At 42.4% G+C, this 26,486-nt stretch overlaps 1 protein-coding gene across 1 annotated transcript in view; it reads left to right on the top strand.

Annotated features, from left to right (window-relative positions):
* The first annotated feature begins 2,064 nt into the window (after positions 1-2,064).
* The window catches only part of hace1 (HECT domain and ankyrin repeat containing E3 ubiquitin protein ligase 1), a 101,167-nt gene continuing 76,745 nt past the window's right edge, over positions 2,065-26,486 (top strand). The window contains exons 1-6 of the mRNA XM_087982643.1: positions 2,065-2,304; positions 16,589-16,643; positions 17,098-17,187; positions 17,893-17,997; positions 20,149-20,224; positions 22,284-22,415. Of these exons, the coding sequence (XP_087838769.1) occupies positions 2,226-2,304; positions 16,589-16,643; positions 17,098-17,187; positions 17,893-17,997; positions 20,149-20,224; positions 22,284-22,415 (537 nt within the window). The 5' untranslated portion in view covers positions 2,065-2,225. The remainder of the gene's footprint in view (positions 2,305-16,588; positions 16,644-17,097; positions 17,188-17,892; positions 17,998-20,148; positions 20,225-22,283; positions 22,416-26,486) is intronic.

Genomic DNA, 26,486 nt, shown 5'->3' with positions numbered 1-26,486 from the left:
CCTTCTGGTCTCTTGCCCATTTGGAGCAGTAAAGTGTCAACTACCATCACTGTATTGTTCTGCACTGTCAGTTCTTTGATCTCTGTTCCCCCACTTGAATTACTTGTATCAGTGTCATGGTCAGTCAGCTCATCCACCCTCTAGCTCCAACTCTCATCCAAACAAGCTAAAAGATCTTCAAATTTGTTTGACAATTGCTAAGGTTGCAGCCTTCTAGATCTCCTTTCCTGCTTTTCTCAGTCATATTCTCCTGTCTGTGACCACCGACCAATTCAGAAAGTTCTATTCTGAGAAGCATGACTGCTTCTAGGATTAGTGACCAAGCAACTTCCCCTACCTGATGTGTTTGTATTCTCTCATCTTTCCAATGCAGCACATCACCTGTACTGGCATATTCAGTGTTAAGTAATTAACCTTTTCTTTTACTACACGTAATATGGCACGGTGGCACAGTGGTTAGCACTGCTGCCTCACAGCGCTAGAGACCCGGGTTCAATACCCGCCTCAGGTGACTGACTGTGTGGAGTTTGCACATTCTCCCCGTGTCTGCGTGGGTTTCCTCCGGGTGCTCCGGTTTCCTCCCACAGTCCAAAGATGTGCAGGTCAGGTGAATTGGCCATGGTAAATTGCCCGTAGTGTTAGATAAGGAGTAAATGTAGGGGTATGAGTGGGTTGCGCCTTGGCGGGGCGGTGTGGACTTGTTGGGCCGAAGGGCCTGTTTCCACACTCTAAGTAATCTAAAAAGAAAAAGAAATACATTTTAACCTAAGTAATCCAGAGGTCCAAGCTAATCCCATGGGGAAAAGGATTCAATTTCTGAGGCTTTTGATGGGAATTTAAATTCTATTTATAAATCTGGAATATAAAGCTAGCGCCATCGTTGCCATTATTGACGTTATCATTTAATGTTGTAAATTCCATCTGGTTCACTAAAGGAAATCTGCCAACCTCACTCAGCCTGGATCTACTTTTGACTCCCAGCCACCCTCGAGTTTGCAAGGGTATTTGGGGATGGCAGAATAAATGCTAGTTTGCCAAAGATGCTCACACCTCGTGAATGAATAGAAGAAAACACAACTGACACTGCAATTCCGTAACGGGCAAGTTCTGCACTGTTGGGCGTACCGTTCATCAGATTTTTTTTTCTAAAGGAGACCCACCTGCCTCTCAAGCCCCCACCTTTATTTGAAGAGGGGTTCTCCCTGGCCTGCTAGCCGATGTTTCCCTCCCGATCAACAGTACTTCAAACAATAAACGTTGAAAGCTGCAGACGCTGGAGAGTCAAAAAGTGTGGCGCTGCAAAAGCACAGCCGGTCAGGCAGCCGAGGAGCAGGAGGGTCGACGTTTCGGGCATAAACCCCGATGAAGGGCTGATTTATACTCGAAACGTCGACTCTCCTGCTCCTCGGATGCTGCCTGGTCAGCTGTACTTCTCCAGCGCCACACTTCTTTGACTCAACACTTCAAACAGATCACTTGAATTTATTGTATTATCTGTATTACATTTCAGACCTTGCTATAAGTACGCTAGGTCTTGTTGGCAATTCCATATTACAACAGGCAATTATTTGTTTTGTAAAATATAATTACTATAAATTGCTTGAAGACCTCTCGAGGTCAGGGAAGACGCGTAACGCAAGTTTTTCTTCCAAACAAGGCTGTTTCTCACCTGTCCTAAAATCTCCTTATGCTGCAGTGTCAATTTTACTAATGTTCTCATGAAGCGTCTTGGGATACATTACAATGAAGGAAAAATAGGATTTATAAACGTCCTTTGAAAGTCTGTTTAATCGCAAGTCCTGCTCTTCATCATCCCCCAAAGTCTCTGCAGCAAAAAATGAAATCAAAACATGTGATACCGTCCTGGCAGACGGGCATCCCAATGTAATCTGAGGTGGGACTACAACGTCCAGGATGCAACATGGCTCGCTTCCGGTATTCCCGGCGGACCAATTGGATGCGCCCCTCATCCGGAAGTGGATTGGAAGAGGGTGACGGTTTAACGGCCGGGGATTCGGATTGCCCTTTGGTGGGGGAGGCGCGGGAGGGGGTGAAGCCAGCTGTGGTCGCGCGATGTGGACCGGCGAGGAGCGATAGCACGCGGACGGCCGGCCGGCTGGCTGGCGGCCTCGCTGCTGAAAGTAGGAGGGAGCGGGAGGAAGGAGGGGGACCGAGGTCGGCCCTGCACGCTGTCCTCAGTCCTCTGTCCCCCGTTGTGGCCATAGATGATGGAACGGGCGATGGAGCAGCTGAACCGACTGACCCGTTCTCTGAGGCGGGCTCGGACTGTGGAACTACCTGAAGGTGAGTCCAGGTTTTTAATGTGGAGGGTGGGTCAATCTAACCTTATGTCATATAATCATCTCATGTCGATTCGAAGTGGAAAGTTTATCAGAGGCCACCTTTTGTTAATAGCTTCAAAGGATCTCGTTAAGCACCTTACTCTATCAGATCAATTTCCTTGGTGTTTTTTGCAATGTAAATAAAGTTAGCCCTGATGTATGCTGCCAGGTGAGGGTGGGTTAGCCCTTTGCACCATTTCACATAAATAAAGTCAAATAAAATCAAATCATGCATCACATCCTTCTTACTTTCACTCATGATGTTGCAGTAAGGAATAAATACAGATTTATTCCTGTAAATTTCACGTGCTAAGGCCATATTTCCCATATCCAACATATTGCTGTTAGTGGAAGTATCAGACCATTTGAGCTTACATTAGCCATGTATTAAGGCTGCTGTGCATTTAATCAGTCTGTTTTGCTGTTACTAATGTGCTGAATTTCTTGGTCCCATGCTGAATTTTATTGATTGGCAGTCATCTGTTTGTTTGCCTTCCCTTTTGTATTACTTAATCTTGGCTTTCACGTTTCCATTTTGCCTTTGCACCTCATCGGCTGTTAATTGTTTTAATCTTACTGTAGTTGAAAATATGCAACTTTTTTAACCTGTATTTTCACTTCTACACTCATTTTCTGATTCTTGACATTTATTTGTGGCTAAGTGCATTCCGACTCTCTCCTTTGATTCTACTTGTTAAATCATTTCATTGACGACCCTCGTTGCTACATTTTGTCTGCATTTAAGCCAATCTTGAGTGTAGTGTTGTACCAGATATTTTGCAGTCCAAATTAACAAAATCAATAATGTTACCTTCAACCACGATCTCTAACATCCTAAAAAAAAAGTACTTTTGTTGAGCATGGCCTACTGATGGATGTCATGGTTTTAGTCACTTTGGGAAGTCTGTCTATGACACCATAAGTAAAATTTTATCCATGACAGATATTGGGATCATGAGCTATTTTTAAAATCATCTTTTGCTCTATTGGTAGGTGCTGAGGTCTTTATATTTGGTTCATTGCAATTACCAATTGTAATGCTGCCATAAAGATTCCTGCTGATAATGGACTCTTCATAAAGACACAGAGTCGTACGGCATGGAAACAGATCCTTCAGTGTAACCAGTCCGTGCTGACTATAATCCAAACTAAACCAATTCCACCTGCCTGTACTTTGCTCAAATCCCTCCAAACATTTATTCATATACTTCTCTAAATGTCCTTTAAAAGTTGTAATTCACCATTTGCTCTGGAAGGTCAGTCCACACGAACCAATCTGTGTTTTTTTGAAAAAAATATGCCTCATCTTTTTTAAACTCTTTCTCCTGCCACCTTTAAGATATATCCCATAGTCTTGAAATCCCTCACCCTAAGGAAAAGACCCCTGCCACTCTCCTTATCTACACCTCTCATGGTTTTATAAATCTCTGTAAGGTCCTATGGACCTGTGAAAAAAGTCCCAGCCTTTCCTTATAACTCAATCTCTCTCCATCCCTGGCAATATTCTGATAAATCTCTTCTGAACCCTCTCCAGCTTAATACCTTTTCTATAAACCGAGAGACCAGAACTGGACAGTATTCCAGAAGAAGTCTCACCAATGTCCTGTGCAACCTCCCTATAACTATGTTTGAAATCCTATACTCAAAGATCTGGGCAATGAAGGTGAGCATGCTAAATGCCACCTTAATCACGGTATCCATATGTGATGCCAACAATTTATTTCCCACCTAAATGGGCTCTTCTTTTCATTCAGTATCTTCAGTGATGTAATCAATGGGAAGCTATTAATTTGTCTATGCTATCATGCAATGGGCTGCCTCTCATCGCAGAGAGATATCTATGTGTGTAGAACAGGCAGTTGTAATGTTATTTATTTTTCTTACAATTTTGTGTATAATTTGGCAATCCATGAATATTGTGGTCTGTGATATTCCTTGCTCCTCTTTGATAACTCCCTAATTTCTGTATCCTCCATGAGTAACACCTTGGGAAATGTTTGTGCTATCTCAGAAACCTATATGAGTTCTTTGTACTGATTGGACTTTGATACTTTAAATTCAATATGAAACAATTGTTCTAAAACTTAATCTGATTCACTCCTTTCGTTTAGGAAAGGAAATCTGCCATCCTTACCTATGACCTTGGATTCCAAACCCACAGCAATGTGGCTGACACTTAGCTGTCCTCTGAAGTGACCTCAGAATCTAGTTAGTTCATAGGCAGTTAGGGCTGGGCAACAAATCTGGCCTGGTCAGTAACACCTATACCCCATGAACTTGTTTTTTAAAACAACTAGAATTTTTTAATGCCTTTCACACACTCAGAACTTTCTAAAGTGCTTCATAACCAATTAATTATTTTTTAAGTGTAAGTAAATATTTTTATCATTTTGGACCATCTGACACGTCATTTTGAATTCTTGGGAACTCATTGGTCTTTCAGATGTTTTGTGGTTGCACTTGGAAGACCATATAGACCTCTGTTTGAGCTTATCCAAAACTCCCCCCACCCCCCCATCATTGCTGATGTGCTTTTTGAGCTATATTAATTCTCAAAAAGGCTTTCTTCCTTCTCTGTCACCTTCTTCAGGCCTAGCTCCCTCCGAGATGTCCACACACTTCCAATTCTGGCATCTTGCACAAGTCTAAATTTTAAATTTTTTGTTTTGAACAACCATAGAATCCAAAGCAGAGTAGTGCCTCTGCTGTCCGTTACCAATGTCAAGAAGTATCATGATAATTCACATTTTTTTGCCATCATTAGAAATGTAAAATTACTACTTACCAGAGAATTGAAGGTGAAAGTTTATTTTGCAAAAAATGAAAAGAACGTGCCTTTATTTGGGGAAAAAAAAATCATTTCTGACAAAATGATGATTAGAAATAAAAAAAGACCTAGCAGGTCGAATGATTCATCAGAGGCCATGAAAACCTTTGAATTCATTTGAAACTTTCTCTACTGTAGCGATCCTTGAGTCCGTTTATAATGAGGTGCAACAACAATAATGTTGCATGCTATTGCAGCCTTCGGAGATAATTGATGTACAATTGACTTTTAATATTATTATCCTTTTATGTTCTTAACCTGACTCCATTTTATTGCTGTTTCAATCATTGCACAATTAAGTGATGTGCAATAGATATTCTATCACTGAGTGAACTTATAGCCAATGACCCAGCTATGCCTGTCTTTGTCAGCTACGTAGAACAGTCCATCTTCCATAGTTACACCGGCACCACTCCCCACCTTTTCCTCTGCTTCATTGATGACTGCATCGGTGCCACCTCATGCTCCCATGAGGAGGCTGAGCAGTTCAGCAGTTCAGTTGAGCAGCCCCTCCCCCCAAGTCCCTCCTCCCTACCTTTTATCTTGGCCTGCTTGGCACATCTTCCTCATTCCTGAAGAAGGGCTTATGCCCGAAACGTCGATTCTCCTGCTCCTTGGATGCTGCCTGACCTGCTGTGCTTTTCCAGCAACACATTTTTCACCTCTGACTACCTGGTCAGATCCATGCCCCCCAACAACCCACCCTCTCCTCTTGGTACCTTCTCCTGCCACTGCAGGAATTGCAAAACCTGCGCTCACACCTCCCCCCTCACTTCCATCCATGGCCCCAAAGGAGCCTTTCATATCCATCACAGTTTCACCTGCACTTCCACAAATGTCATTTATTGTATCTGTTGCTCCCGATGGGGTCTCCTTTACGTTGAGGAGATTGGATGCCTTCTCACAGAGCACTTCAGAGAAAATCTCTGGGACACCAGCACCAATCAACCCCACTGCCCCGTGCCGAACATTTCAACTCCCCACTCTGCTGAGGACATGCAGGTCCTGGGCCTCCTCCACGCTACTCCCTCACTGTCTGATGCCTGGAGGAAGAACGCCTCATCTTCTGCCTCGGAACCCTTTAATTCCAGGGAATCAATGTGGACTTAACCAGTTTCCTCATTTCCCCTCCCCCACCTTACCCCAGTTCCAAACTTCTAGCTCAGCGCCATCCTCATGACCTGTCCCACCTGTCAATCTTCCTTCCCACCTCTCTGGTCCCACCTCTCCTCTCCAACCTATCACCTTTACTCCTTCCTCCATCCACCAATTGCACTCTCAGCTACCTTCTCCCCAGCCCCACCCTCTCCCATTTATCTCTCCACACGTAAGGCTTCCAGCCTCTTTCCTGATGGAGGGCTCCTTCCCGAAACATCGATTTTTCCTGCTCTTTGGATGCTGCCTGACCTGCTGTGCATTTCCAGTACCATTCTAATCTTGACTCTAATCTCCAGCATCTGCAGTCCTCACTTTCGCCTAATGTCCTTCCCCAAACCATTTTAAATATTTTATAGAGAGTATTTGTGGTAGCATCTTCTTTTAAGATACTGAAATGGAAAATTATCAGTGCAATTTATGATTATTTTGAATTTGGTTAATACTTGTACAAATTTTACATTGACTGAAGAATCACATCACTGCCATTTAACTTTTTGATTTGATTTTTAAATTGGTAATAAAAAAAGTTGTTTTGTCCACCATGTCTCAACTGTTTCAAACTGCGAGCTTGCTTTTACTCTTTCTCTTTTGAATGATTTAGAATGAGGTCAGCCAGTTGTATCTCATAGAAAATAGTTTCTTGATTGGGGCTGTTAACCCAGTTCATTCAGTGAATTGTGGCTGACAGATATACTGTAAATAGGAGTGTTAATGCTTCTGTTCACTTTTGGAACTGGCTCTGATTTAGCTGGATTTTATGGAATGTACAATGCGCATGTAAATTAAAGGTGACTTGGTAATGGGTTACTGGCCTTCGAGGAGTTATTTGAATGACAATGAGAGAAAAAATATATTCCTGAAGTGATTTGCTTGCATCAGTTGTCTTTGTGCTGGTGGAAGTGTCTCTAGCATCCTGCTGCTATTTGGGAAGCTTGACTTGTTCAATCCTGCTGTTGAACACTGGGCCCAGTGTGTGGAAATAATGCATTATTTTTTCCATACAAGTGACATTGCAGCAGATGCAAAGCAACGGTTAATTCCAGTGACAGTTTGTGGACCTGCAGCTTTCTCGGTTGTTAGGAGTCTAATTTTCCCTGAGGCAACAGAAACTAAAACCTTTCAAAAGATGATGAATTTAGCTGAGGAAAATTATGACTGCAAGCCACCACTAATTCCGAGACATTATCGGATTTACTCAGTAGTTCAAGAATCAGGGAATCCATATTGGAATTTTTTGATGAGGTGAGAAGGTGACTGGCAGAGGCTTATGATTTTTGGTTTGACCCTAAGTGAAATGCTGAGAGACAGTTTGGTATGTGGGATTAATAATGTGACTGCAAAAGCACCTACTAGTTGAAACTCAACTGGACTTCAAACGGGTATTACAGCTAGCTTTGTCGTTACAAAATGTGGCAAGTGAAGCCTAGGCATTACAGGGTACTCCAGTGGAAGTGGACACCCTGCCCAGACCGACTGAGCTTGGGGAACGCCACTTGAATGAAGACCATTGCAGAGCCTCACTCAGGATATAGCTAAACAAAGGGGCTCTAGGTCAGCCCACAACAAAACCCCAAAGCAAAGGTAAGCCTCAGCCAAACAGTTAAAAATTTTCTCGGGGATCTGGACCAGCAGGCCATTTGGTTGCTGCCATTACGCAGACTTGAGACAGAAAATGAGTCCCACTAGGCTGGTATCAGGAGAGTACGCATCCTGGAAAGTCCATCTCTTGCTGGTTTGGAAATAAAATTACTTGGCAAATTCAAATCTGAACCAATCAAAATAAATGTCTAGTTAAATGGTCACCCTGTTCGAATGGAGGTTGATACTGGCGTGGCCATACCAATAATTGTGGAATCAGTCTTTACCAAAATTCGCACTGGACTCCAACCGTAAGTTTGCATAAGATCTCAGCAAGGCCGAGACCCTATACCAGTGGACAATGGAGAACATCTTAGAAGGTCTACCCCAGGTTGCCATTTGTTTGGATGATGTGCTAATAACTGGAAAGACCAGTAAAGAGCTTTGAGATAACTTGGACATAATGCTTAAATGTTTCTCCAAGACAGGGGTAGGCCTTAGGGAGGAAATGTGTGTGTGCCAAGCGCCTCCAGTGACCTATGTTGGCTGCAGAGTCGACAAGACTGGGTTACATTACAAGATATTGAGAGCAGTCAAAGTTGCCCTGGCTCCCCCGTCTATACCAGAGCTCAGGTCTTGCCTTGGGCTGGTGAATTATGATGTAAACTCATACATAACTTGGCCTCCATCCTGGCACCCTACATCCACTATTGAAAAAGCATCAGTCTTATTAAATGCTGTCCTAACCAAGATGTAGCTTTTAGGGAAGTGAAGAAACAGCTATCATTGGCTTAGGAAAATTGCGATCCCAAGCGAGGTGTGGTGTAGAGATGCAATGCCTCACTGTATGGTATTGGGGTAGTGTTGGCTCACAGATGGCTCAATGGAGAGGAACTCCCGATTAGCATATACTTCACAGAATTTGATGCTGAACAGAGATACACCCAGGTCGAGAAGGAAGGTTAGATGTGAGAAAGTTTCTCCAATGCTTTTATGGATGTAAATTTGTAATAGTAACAGATGACAAAGCCCTGCTAGTGGTCGCATGGCCGCATGGTACCAAATTTGGGTAGGAGAGGGGGTCCTGGACAAGCACATGGACCAGATGAAAGCTTCAACCTCTTAAACTGGGTAGTAGCAAAACATATGAGGCCCATCAGAACATCTGGCAAGGGTGTCAGAGCCCGTGGGTTCTCCCCCTCTGCCTCCCATTGAAGAAACTTCTAACGATGAAAGTGTCATGGCAGATATTGCAGCCATGACACCACTACTGCCCTGAAGAATACTAATTTTAGCCGAGATGCTCTGGACAGAAGAGACGGGCTACAGTCTGATACACATTAGTAGCATCCTGGTGCAAAAAAGCCTCCGGACAAAAAGGGCCGGTGTCCCATGACTCGGAGGAGAAGGGATGTAGTGATTGGAATGAGGTCAGCCAAGTAGATCTCATTCAATAGGAATTTCCTGACTGGGTCTGTTAACCCAGTCCAATCAAGGAGTCCTGGCTGACACATAAACAGGACTGGCAGGGGTTCTGTTGACTGTAGAAGCCATTTCTGAGCTAACAGGGCCCGGTGTCACAAAAATACGCCCCCCATCCTTTCCACTCAATTCATGCCATTCACAATCTTTTAAACTTCTATCAGGTCACCCCTCAACCTGCTGCATTCCAGTGAAAACAGACCCAGTCTTTCCAACCTTTCCTCATAACTAAAATCCCCCATACCAGGCAACGTCCTGGTAAACCTTTAAGGTTCTTCCTCCAAAGCATCCACATCCTAGTGTCATGACCAGAACTGTATACAATATTCCAAGTGTGGCCTATCTAAAGTTTTATAAAGCTGTAATATAACTTGCCCACCCGTATACTCAGTGCCTTCCAATGAAGGCAAGCAAGCCATAGGCCTCTCTTACTACTTTCTCTGCCCGCAATGCTACCTTCAGTGATCTGTGGACCTACACACCCAGATCTCTCTGCATATCAAAAGTCCAAAGGGTTTTGCCATTCACTGTGTAATTTCCACCTTCCAAAATGGATTACTTAACATGTTAGGATTAAACCTTATCTGCTATTTTTCTGCCCATGGCTCCAACTGATCTATATCCAGCTGAATTCTTGACAATGCTCACTATCCACAACTCCACCAATCTTTGTATTGTCCGCAAACTTACGAATTAGACCAGCCACGTTTCCCTCCAAATCATTTCTGTCGATTAAGAACAGTAGAAGGGCTTTTGCCTGAAACGTCGATTTTGCTGCTCCTCGGATGCTGCCTGAACTACTGTGCTCTTCCAGCACCACTAATCCAGAATGAATAGTAGAGGTCCTAGCACTGATCCTTGTGGAACATCACTAGTTACAACCCTCCATTCTGAAAAGTATCCTTCAATCTCTGTCCTCTCACCTATGACTAAGCCAGTTCTGTATCCATCTTGCTAGCTCTTCCCTGAACCATATGACTTCACCTTTTGTACCAATTTGCCATGAGAAACCTTGCCAAAGGCTTTACTAACGTTCATGTGGGCAACATCAACAGTTTTTCCCTCATAACTCATCTTCGTCACTTCCTCAAAAAACTCAATCAAGTTAGTGAGGCATGACTTCCCCTGTTCAAAACAACGCTGTCCATCAATAATAGGTCCATTTGCTTACAAGTGCTTATAGATCTTGTCCTTGAGAAAATTTTCCAATAATTTCCTGACCACTGATGTGAGGTCCACGTGTGTAATTTCCTGGATTATCCCTGCCACCCTTCTTACACAAAGGAACTGCACTGGCTATTCTCTTGTCCTCTGTGACCTCACCTATGACCAAAGAGGATACAAAGATGTCTGTCAATGAAAACCTTTTGCAAAAGTGTTTGTATTCAGTAGTTAATTTGTTAAATTTATTAGATGCAAGATCACTTGGAGAGAGGATTCATCAATCAGAATCTATTGCCCCTTTCCACGCTGACTTCTAGTTGAGTAAATTCTTGTGATTTTTAAGATTCTCATTTTTTGTTTTCAAATCGCTCTTTAGTCTCAACGATGATACATAGTGTGCTTTTGACAGAATAAAACCTCTCAAGGTCATTTACGGGATAGATACTAAGAAAAAGACTCCAAAGTCAAGCATTTGGAGTTAGGGATCAAAACATTGATCAGAGGTAGATGTAGACAGGAGAGCAATAGAGGGGGAATTTCAGAACTGAGTTAGTTCAAGGAATATCTGCCAGTGCTGGAGCAATAAGGATCAAGAATCCTCATAATCAGAGGAACACAATGGCTCTGAAGATTGTAGAATTGGAGATCTTTGATGATGGGATGAAACCAAGGGGAGATTTGGAAACCGGGATTGTTTTAAAATCAAGGTATTGTTTAACTGGGAGTTATCATTGGTCAGTCAGCACAAGGATAATAGATGAATGGGTCATTGTACAATAAATGTATGGACAGTGGAGTATTGACCTCCAAGTTTCCAGAAGGTATAGTGTGGAAGGCTGGTCAGGAGAAGGCTGGAATAAAGCAAAGTCGAAAAGTGTGACCCTGGAAAAGCACAGCAGGTCAGGCAGCATCCAACAAGCAGGAGAATCGATGTTTTGAAGCCCTTCATCAGGAATGTGGGGGTGGAGGGGAAGGGGGCTCAGAAATGGGAGGGGGTGTGGGGCTAGGGGGAATGTAGTTGGGAAGGTAATAGGTAGATGCAAGTGGGGAGGTGATGGTGATACATCGGAGTGGAGGGTGGAGCGGATGGGTGGGAAGGAAGGCAGACAGATCGGACAGTTCAAGAGGGCGGAGTTGGAGGGTAGGATCTGGGATGCGGTGGTGGAGAGGAGATGAGGAAACTGGTGGAATTGACGTTAATGCTATGGGGTTGGAGGGTCCCAAAGTGGAAGATAGGACAAGGAAAATTTGCAGTCCAGGAACAGGCCCTCCAAGCCTGAGCCGATCCAAATCTACTGTCCAAACCTGTCGCCCAATTCCTAAGCATCTGTATCCCTCTGCTCCTCACCTATTCATGCATCTGACCAGGCACATTTTAAATGAATCTATCGTGCCTGCCTTTACTTCCTCTGCTGGTAACGTGTTCCAGGAACCTACCACCCTCAGTGCAAAGTACTTGCCGCATGTATCCCCCTTAAACATTTCCCTCTCATCTTGAAAGCGTGACCTTTTTGTTATTGAATCCTTCACCCTGGGAGAAAAGCTTATCTCTATCTACCCTGTTATACCCTTCATGATTTTCTACATGCAATCAGATTCCCCCTCAATCTCTTTTTTTTTAATGAAAACAAACCTAACCTACTCAACCTCTCTTCATAAATAGCACCTTCCACTGCCAGGCAACGTCCTCGTAAACGTTCTCTGCACCGTCTCCGAAGCGTCCTCATCATTTTGGCAATGTGGCGACCAGAACTGTACACTATATTCTAAATGTGGCCGAACCAACGTCATGTACAATTTTAACATGACCTGCCAGCTCTTATACTCAATACCCCGTCTGATGAAGGCAAGCATACCATATACCTTCTTGACCACTCTATCCACCTGTGCAGAAACCTTCAGGGTACAATAGCCCTGAACTCCCAGATCTCTCTGCACATGAACGTTTTCCAAGGCTCTTTCATTTACTGTATAATCCGGTCCAGAATCAGACTTGCCGAAATGCATCACCATCTGCCACTTCTCTGCCCAACTCTCCAGTCTATCTATATTCTCCTGTACTCTCTTTTTTTTATATAGATACTTTTATTAAAAATTTAACATTTTAACAAGTTTACAAAAATAAACAAAACTCAAGTACAAACATTGATATACAATTAAATCTTAAATATATAATAACCAAAATTTAACAAAAGAAAAATACCGAGGAAAAAAAACAAAACTCAACTAACTACTAATCTAACCTACAACTAACCAGAGTGTATATTTAAGTCTCTCACATTATTCAAATAAGAGAAAGAGAAAAAAAAACAGCGGATAACATAGAAATTGGGTAGTGAGATACATGCTCGGAATGTGTTAACATCAAATGTAATAAAACGCGTATTCGTGTGGGATTCCTCTCCCAAGGGGCCCCGGACCAGCCAGGGTCGTAATCTCAATTACATAAAAGCCCTTGTTAGGATAGCCGAAATATCTGTATTCATATAATTCAAGAAGGGCTGCCATATTTTATAAAATAATTCGGTCTTGTAAGGAAGTAAAGGGGAATACATTCCATAATTAATCTGTGCCAATTTGAAAGTCCAGGGGGGCCCTCAGCCACCCAGTTTACCAAAATATTTTTCCTTGTACAGAAAGAGAGAATAGAAAATAGTCTCTTCCCATGCATGTCCAAGGAGGATAAGTTCGAAAAGCCCAAAAGGAGAGATACAGGCTCCACTTTAATTTCCGTTCCTAAAATTTCTGTCAGGGCACTTGCTACTTTAGTCCAGTATCTACGGATCTTATGACAGGTCCATAGACAATGTACAAGTGTGCCCACCTCTATTTTACATTTGGGACACATTGGGGATTCCCCTGCCTTAAATTTTGCCAATCGATCTGGTGCTATATGGGCCCTATGAAGTATCTACAGCTGGATAGCCCGAGTTCTGTTACAGATGGTGATTCTTCCTCCTGTATTCTCTAATAGTCCCCTATGCTTTCTGCTGCTCCACCAATCTTCGTGTCATCTGCAAACTTGCTGATCATACCAACAGTGCCCTCTTCCAGATCATTTATGTATATCACAAACAACAGTGGCCCCAGCACTGATCCCTGTGGAACACCACTGGTCACCTTTCTCCATTTAGAGAAATTCCCTTCAACTACTACTGTCTCTTGTTGCACAATCAGTTCTTTATCCACCTAGCTAGAACACCCTGCACACCATGTCACTTCACCTTCTCCATTAGTCTACCATGGGGAACCTTATTAAATGCCTTACTAAAGTCCATGTATATGACATCTACAGCCCTTCCTTCATCTATCAACTTGGTCACTTCCTCAAAGAACTCTAATAAGTTGGTAAGGCATGATCTCCCCCGCACAAAACCATGTTGTCTATCACTGATAAGCCCATTCTTTTCCAAATATTTAGATTTTATCCCTCAGTATCTTCTCCAGCAACTTTCCCACCACTGACGTCAGGCTCACTGGTCTGTTGCTACCTGGAATATCCTACTACCTTGTGCAACCCTCCAGTCCTCTGGCACCTCACCTGTGTTTAAGGATGCTGCCCTCGACCTCTTCATTTCCAACTGCCGCCGGGACATTAACTGCCTCAACGTGTCTACCCCCCTCCCCCACTCCAACTCCAACCTCTCACCCTCACAACGCGCAGCCCTCCAATCCCTCTGCTCCAATCCCAACCTCACCATCAAGCCAGTGGATAAAGGGGACGCAGTGGTAGTCTGGCGCACTGATCTCTACACCGCTGAAGCCAAACGCCAACTCGAGGACACCTCTTCCTACTGCCCCCTCGACCATGACCCCACCCCCCATCACCAAACCATCATCTCCCAGATCATACAGAACCTCATCAGCTCAGGAGATCTCCCACTCAGAGCTTCCAACCTCATAGTCCGGGAACCCCGCACTGCCCGGTTCTACCTCCTTCCCAAGATCCACAAGCCTGACCACCTTGGCCGGCCCATTGTCTCAGCATGCTCCTGCCCCACTGAACTCATCTCTACCTACTTCGACACTGTCCTATTCCCCCCCTAGTCCAGGAACTCCCCACATACGTTTGAGACACCATCCACGCCCTCCACCTCCTCCAAGACTTCCGTTTCCCCGGCCCCAACGCCTCATCTTCACTATGGATATCCAATCCCTCTACACTTCCATTTGCCATGACCAGGGCCTCCAAGCCCTCCATTTTTCCTCTCCCGACGTCCCCAACAGTACCCTTCCACCGACACTCATTCGTTTGGCCGAACTGGTCCTCACCCTGAACAATTTCTCCTTTGAATCCTCCCACTTCCTCCAGACCAAAGGGGTAGCCATGGGCACACGTATGGGCCCCAGCTATGCCTGTCTCTTTGTTGGCTACGTAGAGCAGTTGATCTTCCGTAATTACACCGGCACCACTCCCCACCTCTTCCTCCGCTATATTGATGACTGCATTGGCGCCACCTCGTGCTCCCGCGAGGAGGTTGAGCAATTCATCAACTTCACCAACACGTTCCACCCTGACCTTAAATTTACCTGGACCATCTCTGACACCTCCCTCCCCTTCCTGGACCTCTCCATCTCCATTAATGATGATCGACTTGACACCGACATTTTTTACAAACCGACCGACTCCCACAGCTACCTGTATTACACCTCTTCCCACCCTACCTCTTACAAAAATGCCATCCCGTATTCCCAATTCTTCCGCCTCTGCCGGATCTGCTCCCAGGAGGACCAGTTCCACCACAGAACACACCAGATGGCTTCCTTCTTTAGAGACCGCAATTTCCCTTCCCACGTGGTTAAACATGCCCTCCAACACATCTCATCCACATCCTGCACCTCCGCCCTCTGACTCCTCCCCTCCAACCATAACAAGGACAGAACGCCCCATGGTGCTCACCTTCCACCCCACCAACCTTCGCATAAACCAAATCATCTGCCGACCTTTCCGCCACCTCCAAACGGACCCCACCACCAGGGATATATTTCCCTCCCCACCCCTTTCCACCTTCCGCAAAGACCGTTCCCTCCGTGACTACCTGGTCAGGTCCACGCCCCCCCTACAACCGACCCTCCCATCCTGGCACTTTCCCCTGCCACCGCAGGAACTGTAAAACCTGGCCCACACCTTCTCCCTCACCTCTATCCAAGGCCCTAAGGAGCCTTCCACATCCATCAAAGTTTTACTTGCACATCCACTAATATCATTTTTTGTATCCGTTGCTCCCGATGCAGTCTCCTCTACATTGGGGAGACTGGGCACCTCCTAGCAGAGCGCTTTAGGGAACATCTCCGGGACACCGGCACCAATCAACCACACCGACCCGTGGCCCAACATTTCAACTCCCCCACCCACTCTGCCGAGGACATGGAGGTCCTGGGCCTCCTTCATCGCCGCTCCCTCACCACCAGACGCCTGGAGGAAGAACGCCTCATCTTCCGCCTCGGAACACTTCAACCCCAGGGCATCAATGTGGACTTCAACAGCTTCCTCATTTCCCCTTCCCCCACCTCCCCCTAGTTCCAAACTTCCAGCTCAGCACTGTCCCCATGACTTGTCCGGACTTGTCCTAACTGCCTATCTCCTTTTCCACCTATCCACTCCACCCTCTCCTCCCTGACCTATCACCTTCATCCCCTCCCCCACTCACCCATTGTACTCTATGCTACTTTCTCCCCACCCCCACCCTCCTCTAGCTTATCTCTTCACGCTTCAGGTTCACTGCCTTTATTCCTGATGAAGGGCTTTTGCCCGAAACGTCGATTTTGCTGCTCCTTGAATGTTGCCTGAACTGCTGTGCTCTTCCAGCACCACTGATCCAGAATCTGGTTTCCAGCATCTGCAGTCATTTTTTTACCTCCTAGACAATTGGACCATTCCATTTATCACTAAGTAACAATTTTTTCCTCTTTGTCTTATTGAACTCTGTCTCCGCTTTGAGGAAATGAAAATGAACGTTTATCATGTTGCTGCGTCAGGATATTCAGTGGATCATCATAGGCAGGCTAACAAACCTCTTTTCACTATGTCCCACAGATAACGAAACTGCAGTTTATACATTGATGCCAATGGTAATGGCTGATCAGCACAGGTGAGCTTTGTTTCCAGTTGCAAATCGATAAAGAAATAATGAACAGAAGGTTATCTCTGATAGAATAATCTAATGGTAAGAAGTCGAAATGTAATTAAGTGTAGGCCACTGTTTGGAACTTTTTAATCTCATTATTCAGATGTAAAACTGCCGTTGAGAAAGGGAAATTCTATGTCACTGCGAAGGCCAGATATTTTGTGTTTGACTTCCTTTTGAGGAATAGTGAGCACCTTGGCTTCATTGCTGACCATAAAACCAACTCATTGTATATAAACCAGTTCTATTTCTTGTATTACAGATCTGCATTTTTCTAATTTAAAGTCCTTTCAGAATATGTTTTTCATTTGCATTCATGTGTAGTTTGTTGTTAGTCATATGGCATTTAGTTGTGACAAATAATGAAATTAATCTCAAGTTATTTCCTGACACACTCTGCGACATATTTCTTTCTAAGATCTGTTTCAGAGTTGCTGACAAATTCCAAGTTTGATGTCAATTATGCATTTGGTCGTGTCAAGAGAAGCTTACTGCATATAGCAGCAAAGTAAGACTTTTTATTGCTCATAAGTTGACTGAATTATATGATAGAGGTATTAACATTATTGATGTGGTATAATCATGGGCCATATGCACAGCGTGAATGTTGGTCAGGGTATTTTGATGAGTAAGTGTAGGATGCTGCCTTGCAATTACCTTTATTGGTGTGGAGGGCATCTGGGCTTTGGCGTAAGGTTTTACTTGAACGATGGCACTTTGGATCTTGTTGCAAATTTCTCAAAACTGACGAGGTTAGTCTGTTTAAAGTTTAATCTCTGAGATGAAGTACGTCAAACGTTCAGTTACAGTATGGATTAGTATAGCTAATATAGCTTGAAAGAAGATTTATCTTGAGTTTTTGTTTTTGCTGTTGATGTTAACTGTTAAGCATCTGTTTATTTATTGTGTGCCGTTTCCTTTATACATTTTGCTGCAAATATGTCGCCATGATTGAGTAAAGGAAATCTCGCTTTTGATTACGAATTTGAGCTTGCTTTGATAGTAAAGCTTCATTTAATGCTGTTATTAGTTGTTGGTTTGTAAGAAAGCAAAAATCCTTTTGACATCTCAAACTCTACGATTTAGTTGCAATTTAATGCAAGGGGATATGAGCATTAGTTGTGTAAACTCTGTTCATTATCTCAGTGATAAAATTCACCTAAAATCAAGTTTTGCCAACTGATTGATTTGGTTTTCTAAATATCTTGTGCAGTTGTGGCTCTGTTGAATGCCTTATTCTACTACTGAAGAAAGGAGCAAATCCAAATTATCAAGACATTTCTGGGTGTACACCCCTTCACTTAGCAGCGAGAAATGGGTGAGTTTGCTAAATGATGTCAATCCTTTGAATTATTTAAGAAATAATTAGTTTTCCTACTTCGAATATTAAAAGTAAATCAATGCAACTTCCAGGTAGTTTTGTAATGCTGAAGGTTGTGTTTTTGGGTAAAATGGGTCAAAATATTATTGTCATGCAACATGTTTAATCACATTACTAGAAATTTCCACCCTAGTAGTTGTACAGAGATGTTTATATTGGTGGAACAATTAATTGTTTAATAATTTAAATGATAGAAGAAGGCACTAAATGCTGTAAGATAAAGAAGTGAGCATTGAACAAGAGGGGAAGAGGAAGAATAGTAACATTTCAAATATGTAAATAAAAGCACAGTCAAACAGGAAGTTTAAGGATTGAAAATTAGTTATTGAGGCAAAGAGAGGAGAGTGCCAGAGGACTGACTTAAATTAGTCAGAGGTGAGAATTCAATCACAGTTAGTAAAATGGAGTTTACATATAACTGTACATTACTGATAAGATTGGGGAAGAAGTTTGAAAGTAACAAAATATAATTAATATGTATAATTCGGTGGAACCAGTGGGGCTTGCCAAGTCAACCTGATTAGAGTAGGTTAGGTAAGGGCATGGGCTGCAGCATTCTCAAAGAATTGTAATTTGTAAAGAATGGACTATAACTAGGTGACCATTTGAGGAAGTGATTCTCCAAGAGAATGGGTGGATATTAGAATTTCCATCACCTGAGGAATATGTAAAGGGACATTATTTTGTGGAGAGTGAGAAAGTGAATTTTTTGTTGCATTCACCCAATATTTACAATTGAGCAGAGAGATCTGAGTGCAGGTCCATTGTTCACTGAAGGTTGCTGTACAGTGGTCAAGAAGGCATATGGTTTGCTTGCGTTCATCGAATGGGGTATTGAGTATAAGAGCTGGAAGGTCATGTTAAAATTGAACACGACATTGGTTCAGCCACATTTAGAATACTGTGTACAGTTCTGGTTGCCACATTACCAAAAGGAATTGGCCGCTTCGGAGAGGATGCAGAGAAGGTTTAGAAGGATGTTGCCTGGTAATGGAAGGTGCTAGCTATGAAGAGAGGTTGAGTAGGTTAGGTTTGTTTTCATTTTAAAAAAAAAAGGAGATGGAAGGGGGGTGTGTGGATCTGATTGAGGCCTACAAAATCATGAAGGGTATAGACAGGGTAGATAGAGAAGCTTTTTCCCAGGGTGAAGGATTCAATGATGAGAGGTCACGCTTTCAAGGTGAGAGGTGAAAATTTTAAGGGGGATACATTTGGCAAATACTTCACACAGAGGGTGATAGCTGTTTTGAACGCGTTGCCAACAGAGGTAGTAGAGGCAGGCATCTGGACAGATGCATGCGTAGGTGGGGAGCAGAGGGATTCAGATGTTTAGGAATTGGGCGACAGGTTTAGGCAGTAGATTTGGATTGGCTCAGGCTTGGAGGGCTGAAGGGCCTGTTCCTGAGCTATAAACTTTCTTTATTCTTTGTTCTAAAACAGACATTCAACTTGTTGGGTCTGCACTGGCTTACTGAATGAATGATTCGCTTAGTGCCATGCTCTGACCTTCTCCCCATAACCCTGCAATTTCTTTCTTTTCAGGTAATTGTTTTAATTCCCTCCTGATTTCATCAACTGAACTTCCCTCCACCAGTCTCTGGCTGTGCATTCCAGACATTTAAAACTCATTGCACGATGAAACCTTTTCTCATGTCACTTTTTTTTTCGCTGCTTTTACATCAGCCTCCTTTGATTCCTTGACCTTTACATGTATGGGAGCATTTCTTCCTATCTGCTTTGTCCAGACCCTTCGTTGTTTTGAATGTTATTGGTGATTGATGCTGGTCATCAAGTAGAATGCAGAGCCTGGACTTGAAGACTGAGTACCCAGTTTGGTGAAATTGAGGTTAGTTCCATGTAGGTACAAGAAGATGCTCAAGATGGTAGGATTCAGTTGACTGATGTTGTGATTAATCTTTTGATTAATTTAGGTTTTGTAGATGAATGGAATCATGGTCTTTGCATTGATGGAGGAAATACTGATTAAATCTTGGTGTCCTTGAATGTGTGGAAGCCAGCACCATGACCCAAGTGTAAAGTAGCTTCTATCACTTGGCATGGATGATAAAACTTGTATTCTGTTTGTAGGCAGAAGAAATGTATGGGAAAATTATTGGAGTATAGTGCTGATGTGAACATCTGCAACAATGAAGGACTGACTGCGGTAAGGTTGGACTCTTCAGGACTGTTATTTTTACCTGCCTTTTGTTTTGGCAGGCAATGTTCAATGTGGAATGGTGCAAGTTTCGTTATCCATTTTTAGCATCAATTTTGAATCGTATTCTTTTTGCAACCTCCAAATATCACAAGTGCTTTATAGTCCAATTGAGTACTTTTGATGTTTAGGCACTGCTATAACACTTATGTAAGAGATTTCAGTTAAGCCCCTTGTTTCACTCTGCAACCTAAAATAAAGTTGACCTTTTGAAATATATTTCAGAATTCTTGTCTATTCTCACCTAATCTATACTGTTTTCTATTTGAGTAAATTTGTTTTAAACTTTAAACTTCTTCCAAGATGGCTGCTGTGAGTTGAATATTATAAAAACTGGAAATATGGGAGCCCTATTTTAAAAAGGAATGTTCAAAAATTATAACATCTGTGTTTTAGTAAACTGAAAGACAAGCTTTGGGAGCTATTTCTATGCAGTACTCAGGTAAACTTAGAGTCATACAGCATGGAAATAGACCCCTCAATCCAACCTATCCATGCCAAATATAATCCCAAACTAAACTAGTCCCACCTGACCGCTCCAGACCCAAATTCCTCTAAACCTTTCCTATTCATGTATCTGTCCAAATGTCTTTTAAACGTTGTAATTGTATCCATATCCACCATTTTGCAGGAAGTTCATTCCATACGCAAATCCACCCGTTGCCTCATATGTATTCTTTAAATATCTCTTCTCCTCATCTTAAATGTGCCTTCTCGTCTTGAAATCCCCTATCCAAGAGAAAAGACAACTACCATTAACTCTATATATACATTTCTCATTATTTTATAACTTCCATCAGATCATCTCTCAACCTCCTATGCTCCAAGGAAAAAGTTCCAGCCGTTCTTTATAACTCAGATCTTCCATGTCCCGCGACATCCTGGTAAATCTATCCTGAACCCTCTTCAGCTTAATAATATTTTTCATCAATGTCCTGTGCAACCTCAGAATGACTTCCCAACTCGAAGGGCTTCTGATGTCTCTGAGCATTTGATATTGACAGAAATTCCCCTGTTTCAATATAATCTGTTATAAAGGGATATCTGGGAGTCAGTGTAAAGCTACCCAATTCCAGGAAATTGTACTGAAGTTAGAATTTCTGACAAAACAAAATACTGCAGATGATAGAAAGTGAAAATAAAATTCAACAAAATTGGAAATATTGAACAAAGCAATGTAAATCCTGTGGGATGGAGTTAAACCTGAAGTACACAGTAAGAATGATGGTGTGGGGTGGGAGGTGGAATCTCTTAGAAAGCCATAAAATTCTGACAAGACTAGATAGGGTAAACACAGGATATTCCTGATGACCAGGAATCACAGAAAGCAAATAAAGTTAAAGCATTGAATGTTTTCAAGAAGTAGTTAGGAGGGTGAGGGGAAAATGGTGCTCAGTTAGCTAATCAACTGTGATTGTATTAAATAGCCGAACAAGCACAGAGAGCCAAATGATGTGCTCCTGCACCTTTTTTTTTATGTTACTTGTTAGCTGGATGATTGGTTAATTTGATGGTTGGATTTGTTTATTTATTATTCTCCCTTCAACATTATTTTGATTTTTTTTGTCAGTCTGCTTCTGTACCCCTCTTTCTCCAAGTTTTCCTTTTTCTTTTCTTAAGATATATTGTAATCAACCTGTTCAGAGGTGTTAAGACCCATCTCTGGAGCAGGTGGAACTTGATCATGGGCCTCCTGGCCCAGAGGTAAGGATGCTACCTCCAACCGTTCTTTTCTCTGTTGAGATTTTGGGTCACTGTTCACTGGTGGGCAGTACTTATATAGTTTATTGATTTGTTAATGGTCAGGTTTATTTTAAAAAGAGCTGAGTTCTTCCTCAGGTGGTCTTCTGGACAGGGATTGAATCAAGTTGAGGGAAGGGGGTTGTTGTGATAGTTTTATTTAATTATCAACAAAAGTAGAATGAGCATGATTCTTTCAACTGAAGACCTTGCTGTCGAAACGTTGACTTCAGCTTAGTCATGGCATGAAACAAATCTCTTAACACAGATTCATTGGTTGGCTGTAAATGGGCGCACTGAGCTTCTTCACGATCTGGTGCAACATGTTACTAATGTGGATGTTGAAGATGCAATGGGTCAGACAGCTTTACATGTAGCCTGTCAGAATGGGCATAAAACGGTGAGTGTACACGTCTTGAAAGAAATTACTATCAGGCATTCAGAATTTTTGTTCAAACGTTTAATAAGTTTTTATGGTGTTTGACTTATCACACTCAATTAGGTTTGGAATCAGTTCAGTTGTTCTTGCAACACCAAAGAGCATAAAAGTATTGATTTTAAATATTTTCAAATATTAAGCTGAAATTCTTGCACTGCATTTTTTGTTTTTTATTTGCTGCTTTGAATAAAGGGTAGTATATTCTGTCAGTTCACCAGTTGCGCACATCAAGAATATGGTCTGAAATTGTTTTAACTTGCTAAATCATATTACTATCCCTAGCCCATAACTGTTATAACAGATGCATTTTCTTCATCCTATGAGGAGGGAGGGAGTGGGGGTGGGGGGGGGAGGTGAGGAGAAAAAACACTACTTGATCATTACTGTTGTGCTTGCTGTCAAACCTGCTACAGTTTGCTTTACTTGTTTATGCATGCTCCAGCATAAATAGGAATGATTCATTTGCTACTTCATGCATTTCTTTGTCACTGTCTACTCTAATGTGTGGTGTGACCATAGGTCTTTTACGTATTGTAAATTGGTGCTCAGGATAGAATGCCAACTGGATACCATGTATATGTTGCAAGGAAAAGGTTCGTAGATCAGGTTTAGCTCTTGGTGTCAACAAGGAAAATAGAAAAGTTTGATCTTTATAGATGTCATGCAACTAACTTGCAAAGATCCCATTTTTCTGCTCAACCCTGTTCTGTCAATTTGGAGTGAAGGCAGAGACAGAAATGGGTATCTTTCATGCGTAGCATTAATTAACTGCTTGTTCTTTCAGCTTTGTGTATGCACCAGTCTTATCTGTTCCCCTTTTTATATCTACCCAGTGAATTATTTAATCAAATGACCCCAATGACCTGCTTGCAATGTGCTAGATTAGCATTTTGATTATGGCAGTTTTATCGTTTTCACTTCAGTTTTATCTGATTCATTATCTCAGACCACATTTTTAGACCTCCCTGTATGTATCAAATTTATTTGTATGGGACCACGGATCAAAATTGTCAACAGAAACTAAGTCACCTACTGCCAATTTATTGAAACTCCATCATGCAGACATGAGAATTTGTGACAGTACCAACTCCAGGGATAAACCAGCACTTGAACAGCCTGGGATGAGCGAGCAAATTGAGCAGCAAGTGGACTCGGGTAGAGGCATTGTCATGGAGAATGTTCTGTCTCTCAGTTAACTGCCAAACTTTCTTTAAATTTTATTCAATGCAGATTGACACTGGCCGGTGCCCTGAGAAATGAACCAGTGAATGGCTGTCACCCATCTTGTTACATTAAAGCAGATGCAGTGTGAGAACGTGTTCTTTGCATAGTAATATATAGCTTCCAGTACACGGAAGTGCACCATACTACATCTCAGTTCAATTAGTTTCATACTCAGGGTTATCTAGTTCTGATTGTTCAGTTACATAACAAGTTTGGAATGGCATCACGATTGGTGTAGATAGTGTGCCAGAGGGAGTGTTCCTGTGCTGTCCTGTTAAATGTTCTATGCAGAATTAAATCTAATTTTGGATGCTTGCAAGGTACTGACTGTATCAAACCAGCCCATACTTGCAAGTTTTGCAAGTATGGGCTGGTTTGATACAGTCAGTACCTTGTTCATTGTAAATAGTGCAAGGGACATTGTTTGATATGATCCATTGGTCTTTAGGATATTTGACCTATACACCTGGCATCATAGCAACACCAAAATTCATACGCTGCATCACTTATGTGATGGATGCCTTTTTGGCTTGCCAACAGCATTCTGTTAGTGGCAAGCATCATTTTTGTTACTGCATCGTAGTGACGACAAAGTGCTAACTTCACGTGTTGCTCAATCTTTTTGAGGTATCTTCTCTTCCAGGATAATCTGAAATAATTAGGCACATGTCAGGCTCAAAAGAGGCTTTACTGAGTTTGGCAATAGATGGTGAGTAATGATCTGATCAAGGTAGCAGTCATCCTACAGGATGGCTTGGATGCATCCTTTTATCGACATCAAGTTTGTATGGTTAGCGATTGGTTTTATCCGCATCTCGGCCAATCTGAGAGCATGTGGAACTGTACAAATCCCAACATTTATATTGACCAGCGAAGACAGGTTTTGACAGTAGTAGAGAACTAGAAGGTTGATTTTTCAACTAGGGCATCCAGGAAAGGGTCTGTTTCATTTCAGAAGTGAATTGGAACACCGTATGGAGACCATTAACGTATATGAGGATATCCAATGTATCATTTGCATGTCAGAAATATGCTAAGAAAAGGCAAGAAAGCAGACATGAGTATCAGATCAGCCTTGATCCTATTGAATAGCAAAGCAGTCTTGCGGACTGAACAGCCTACTTCTGTTCCTATTCCCTATGCTCTTATGCTGGGCTATCTGTCAATCTTTTCAAGTCATGTTTCTCATGGAATCTAGCAAAGCTTAGCGAGTTTTGAGAAGATTTGTAGCTCAGGTTGAGGTTTTGGATGTAGGTTTGCTCGCTGAGCAGGAAGGTTCATTTCCAGGCGGTTTGTTACCCTACTAGGTAACATTGCTAAGACCTGTGAGTGCAATATGCTAAAACTGGCCTGAAAATGGGAAACGAATGCCATCCGACAGATTGCCACCCTCTAACAGCTGTACTTCCTGCACAAATGCCTAAGGAAGCAGGTACTACCTAAATGTCTTCAATAAAAATCTCCCCTTAACAGCCATAAGCATAGCAGAGCAAAACGGCTGCAGATTGCTTAGAGAAATGATTAATGATGCCCACAACCGACTCCGTAAATACAACCAGGAAATTTTGCATCAAAAGTCTTTACTCATCATGCAACAGACCATGAATAGATAGACACAGTACAACAAGCCATAGAAATTAGACAGCGACAAACACAGAAAATAGAAAAAAAACTAGACAAACTTACACAAAGTAACAATACTGACAACTCAGAAGCAGGGATAAAAAACTTATCTGACTGACCCTTAACAGACACTGAAAAAGCTGTCTTAGTAAGAAGATTAAATTACAACTGCCAGGATGTGGACAAGAAAGATTCCTTAGCAGGATTAGAAACGACACTAAAAGACAACCAACTCACAGAAGAAACCCAGCAAACCATCAGACAGGTAGTCGCACCAACATTAAGCAGAAAAATGGAAGAAAACACACTCAATACACAAAGGAAAGCACTAAAAGGACTAAAAAAAGATAAAAACATTGTTATCCTATCTGCAGGCAAGCAACACTTGACAGTCATTCTAAATCGAAGAGACTACACTGAAAAAGCGAATGCACTACTTACAGATACCAACAAGTGGCAATAGACCCGACCCCACGACTATAGAACCGAATCGCAGCCCAACTCAAAAAAATCTTCAGAAATCTGGAGAAATAAATAAGACTGACTTCCGAAAAATGAAACCAGATAGATCCAACGCACCACGCTTCTATGGATTGCCCAAAATTCAAAAATCAGGAGCCCCCCTCAGACCCCTAGTCTTACTACCTGGAACACCAACTTACAGATTGGCCAAGGAGCTACACCAAAGACTAAAACACTTAGTAGAAGACTCACACCACTCTATCCACTCCACTCAAGAATTCCTGAAGACCATCAAGGACCCTAAGATAGAAGAGGATGAAATAATGGTCTCCTTTGATGTAACAGCCCAAAGACACCCAAACATAAATAGAAAGCAGGAATTTTCAGGATTGCTTCGCCTGAGGCCCGCTAAAGATGTAACCTAGCAGGGTAACGAAATGTCTGGAAATGAACCTTCCTGCTCAGCGAGCAAATCTACATCCAAAATCTAGCAAAGCTGTTTGTGAGTGCTGGACTGTTGGGAATCACATGGTGTTGTTAAACAGGACTGAACTGCATGACTACTGAGGGATAGGATCTATTTATATTTAGAAAATAATGAGCAACATGGTTTTGTGCAGGGGAGATCGTGCCTTACCAACTTAATAGAATTCTTTGAGGAAGTGACCAAGTTGATAGATGAAGGAAAGGCTGTAGATGTCATATACATGGACTTTAGTAAGG

The sequence above is a fragment of the Chiloscyllium plagiosum genome, unplaced genomic scaffold (assembly GCF_037043375.1).
Source record: "Chiloscyllium plagiosum isolate Xiang-an unplaced genomic scaffold, Cpla_swu_hap1 HiC_scaffold_3, whole genome shotgun sequence".
In the NCBI taxonomy this organism is placed as follows: Eukaryota; Metazoa; Chordata; class Chondrichthyes; order Orectolobiformes; family Hemiscylliidae; genus Chiloscyllium; species Chiloscyllium plagiosum.
Note: the sequence above shows the minus strand (reverse complement) of the source record. Positions and strands in the feature narration are given on the sequence as shown.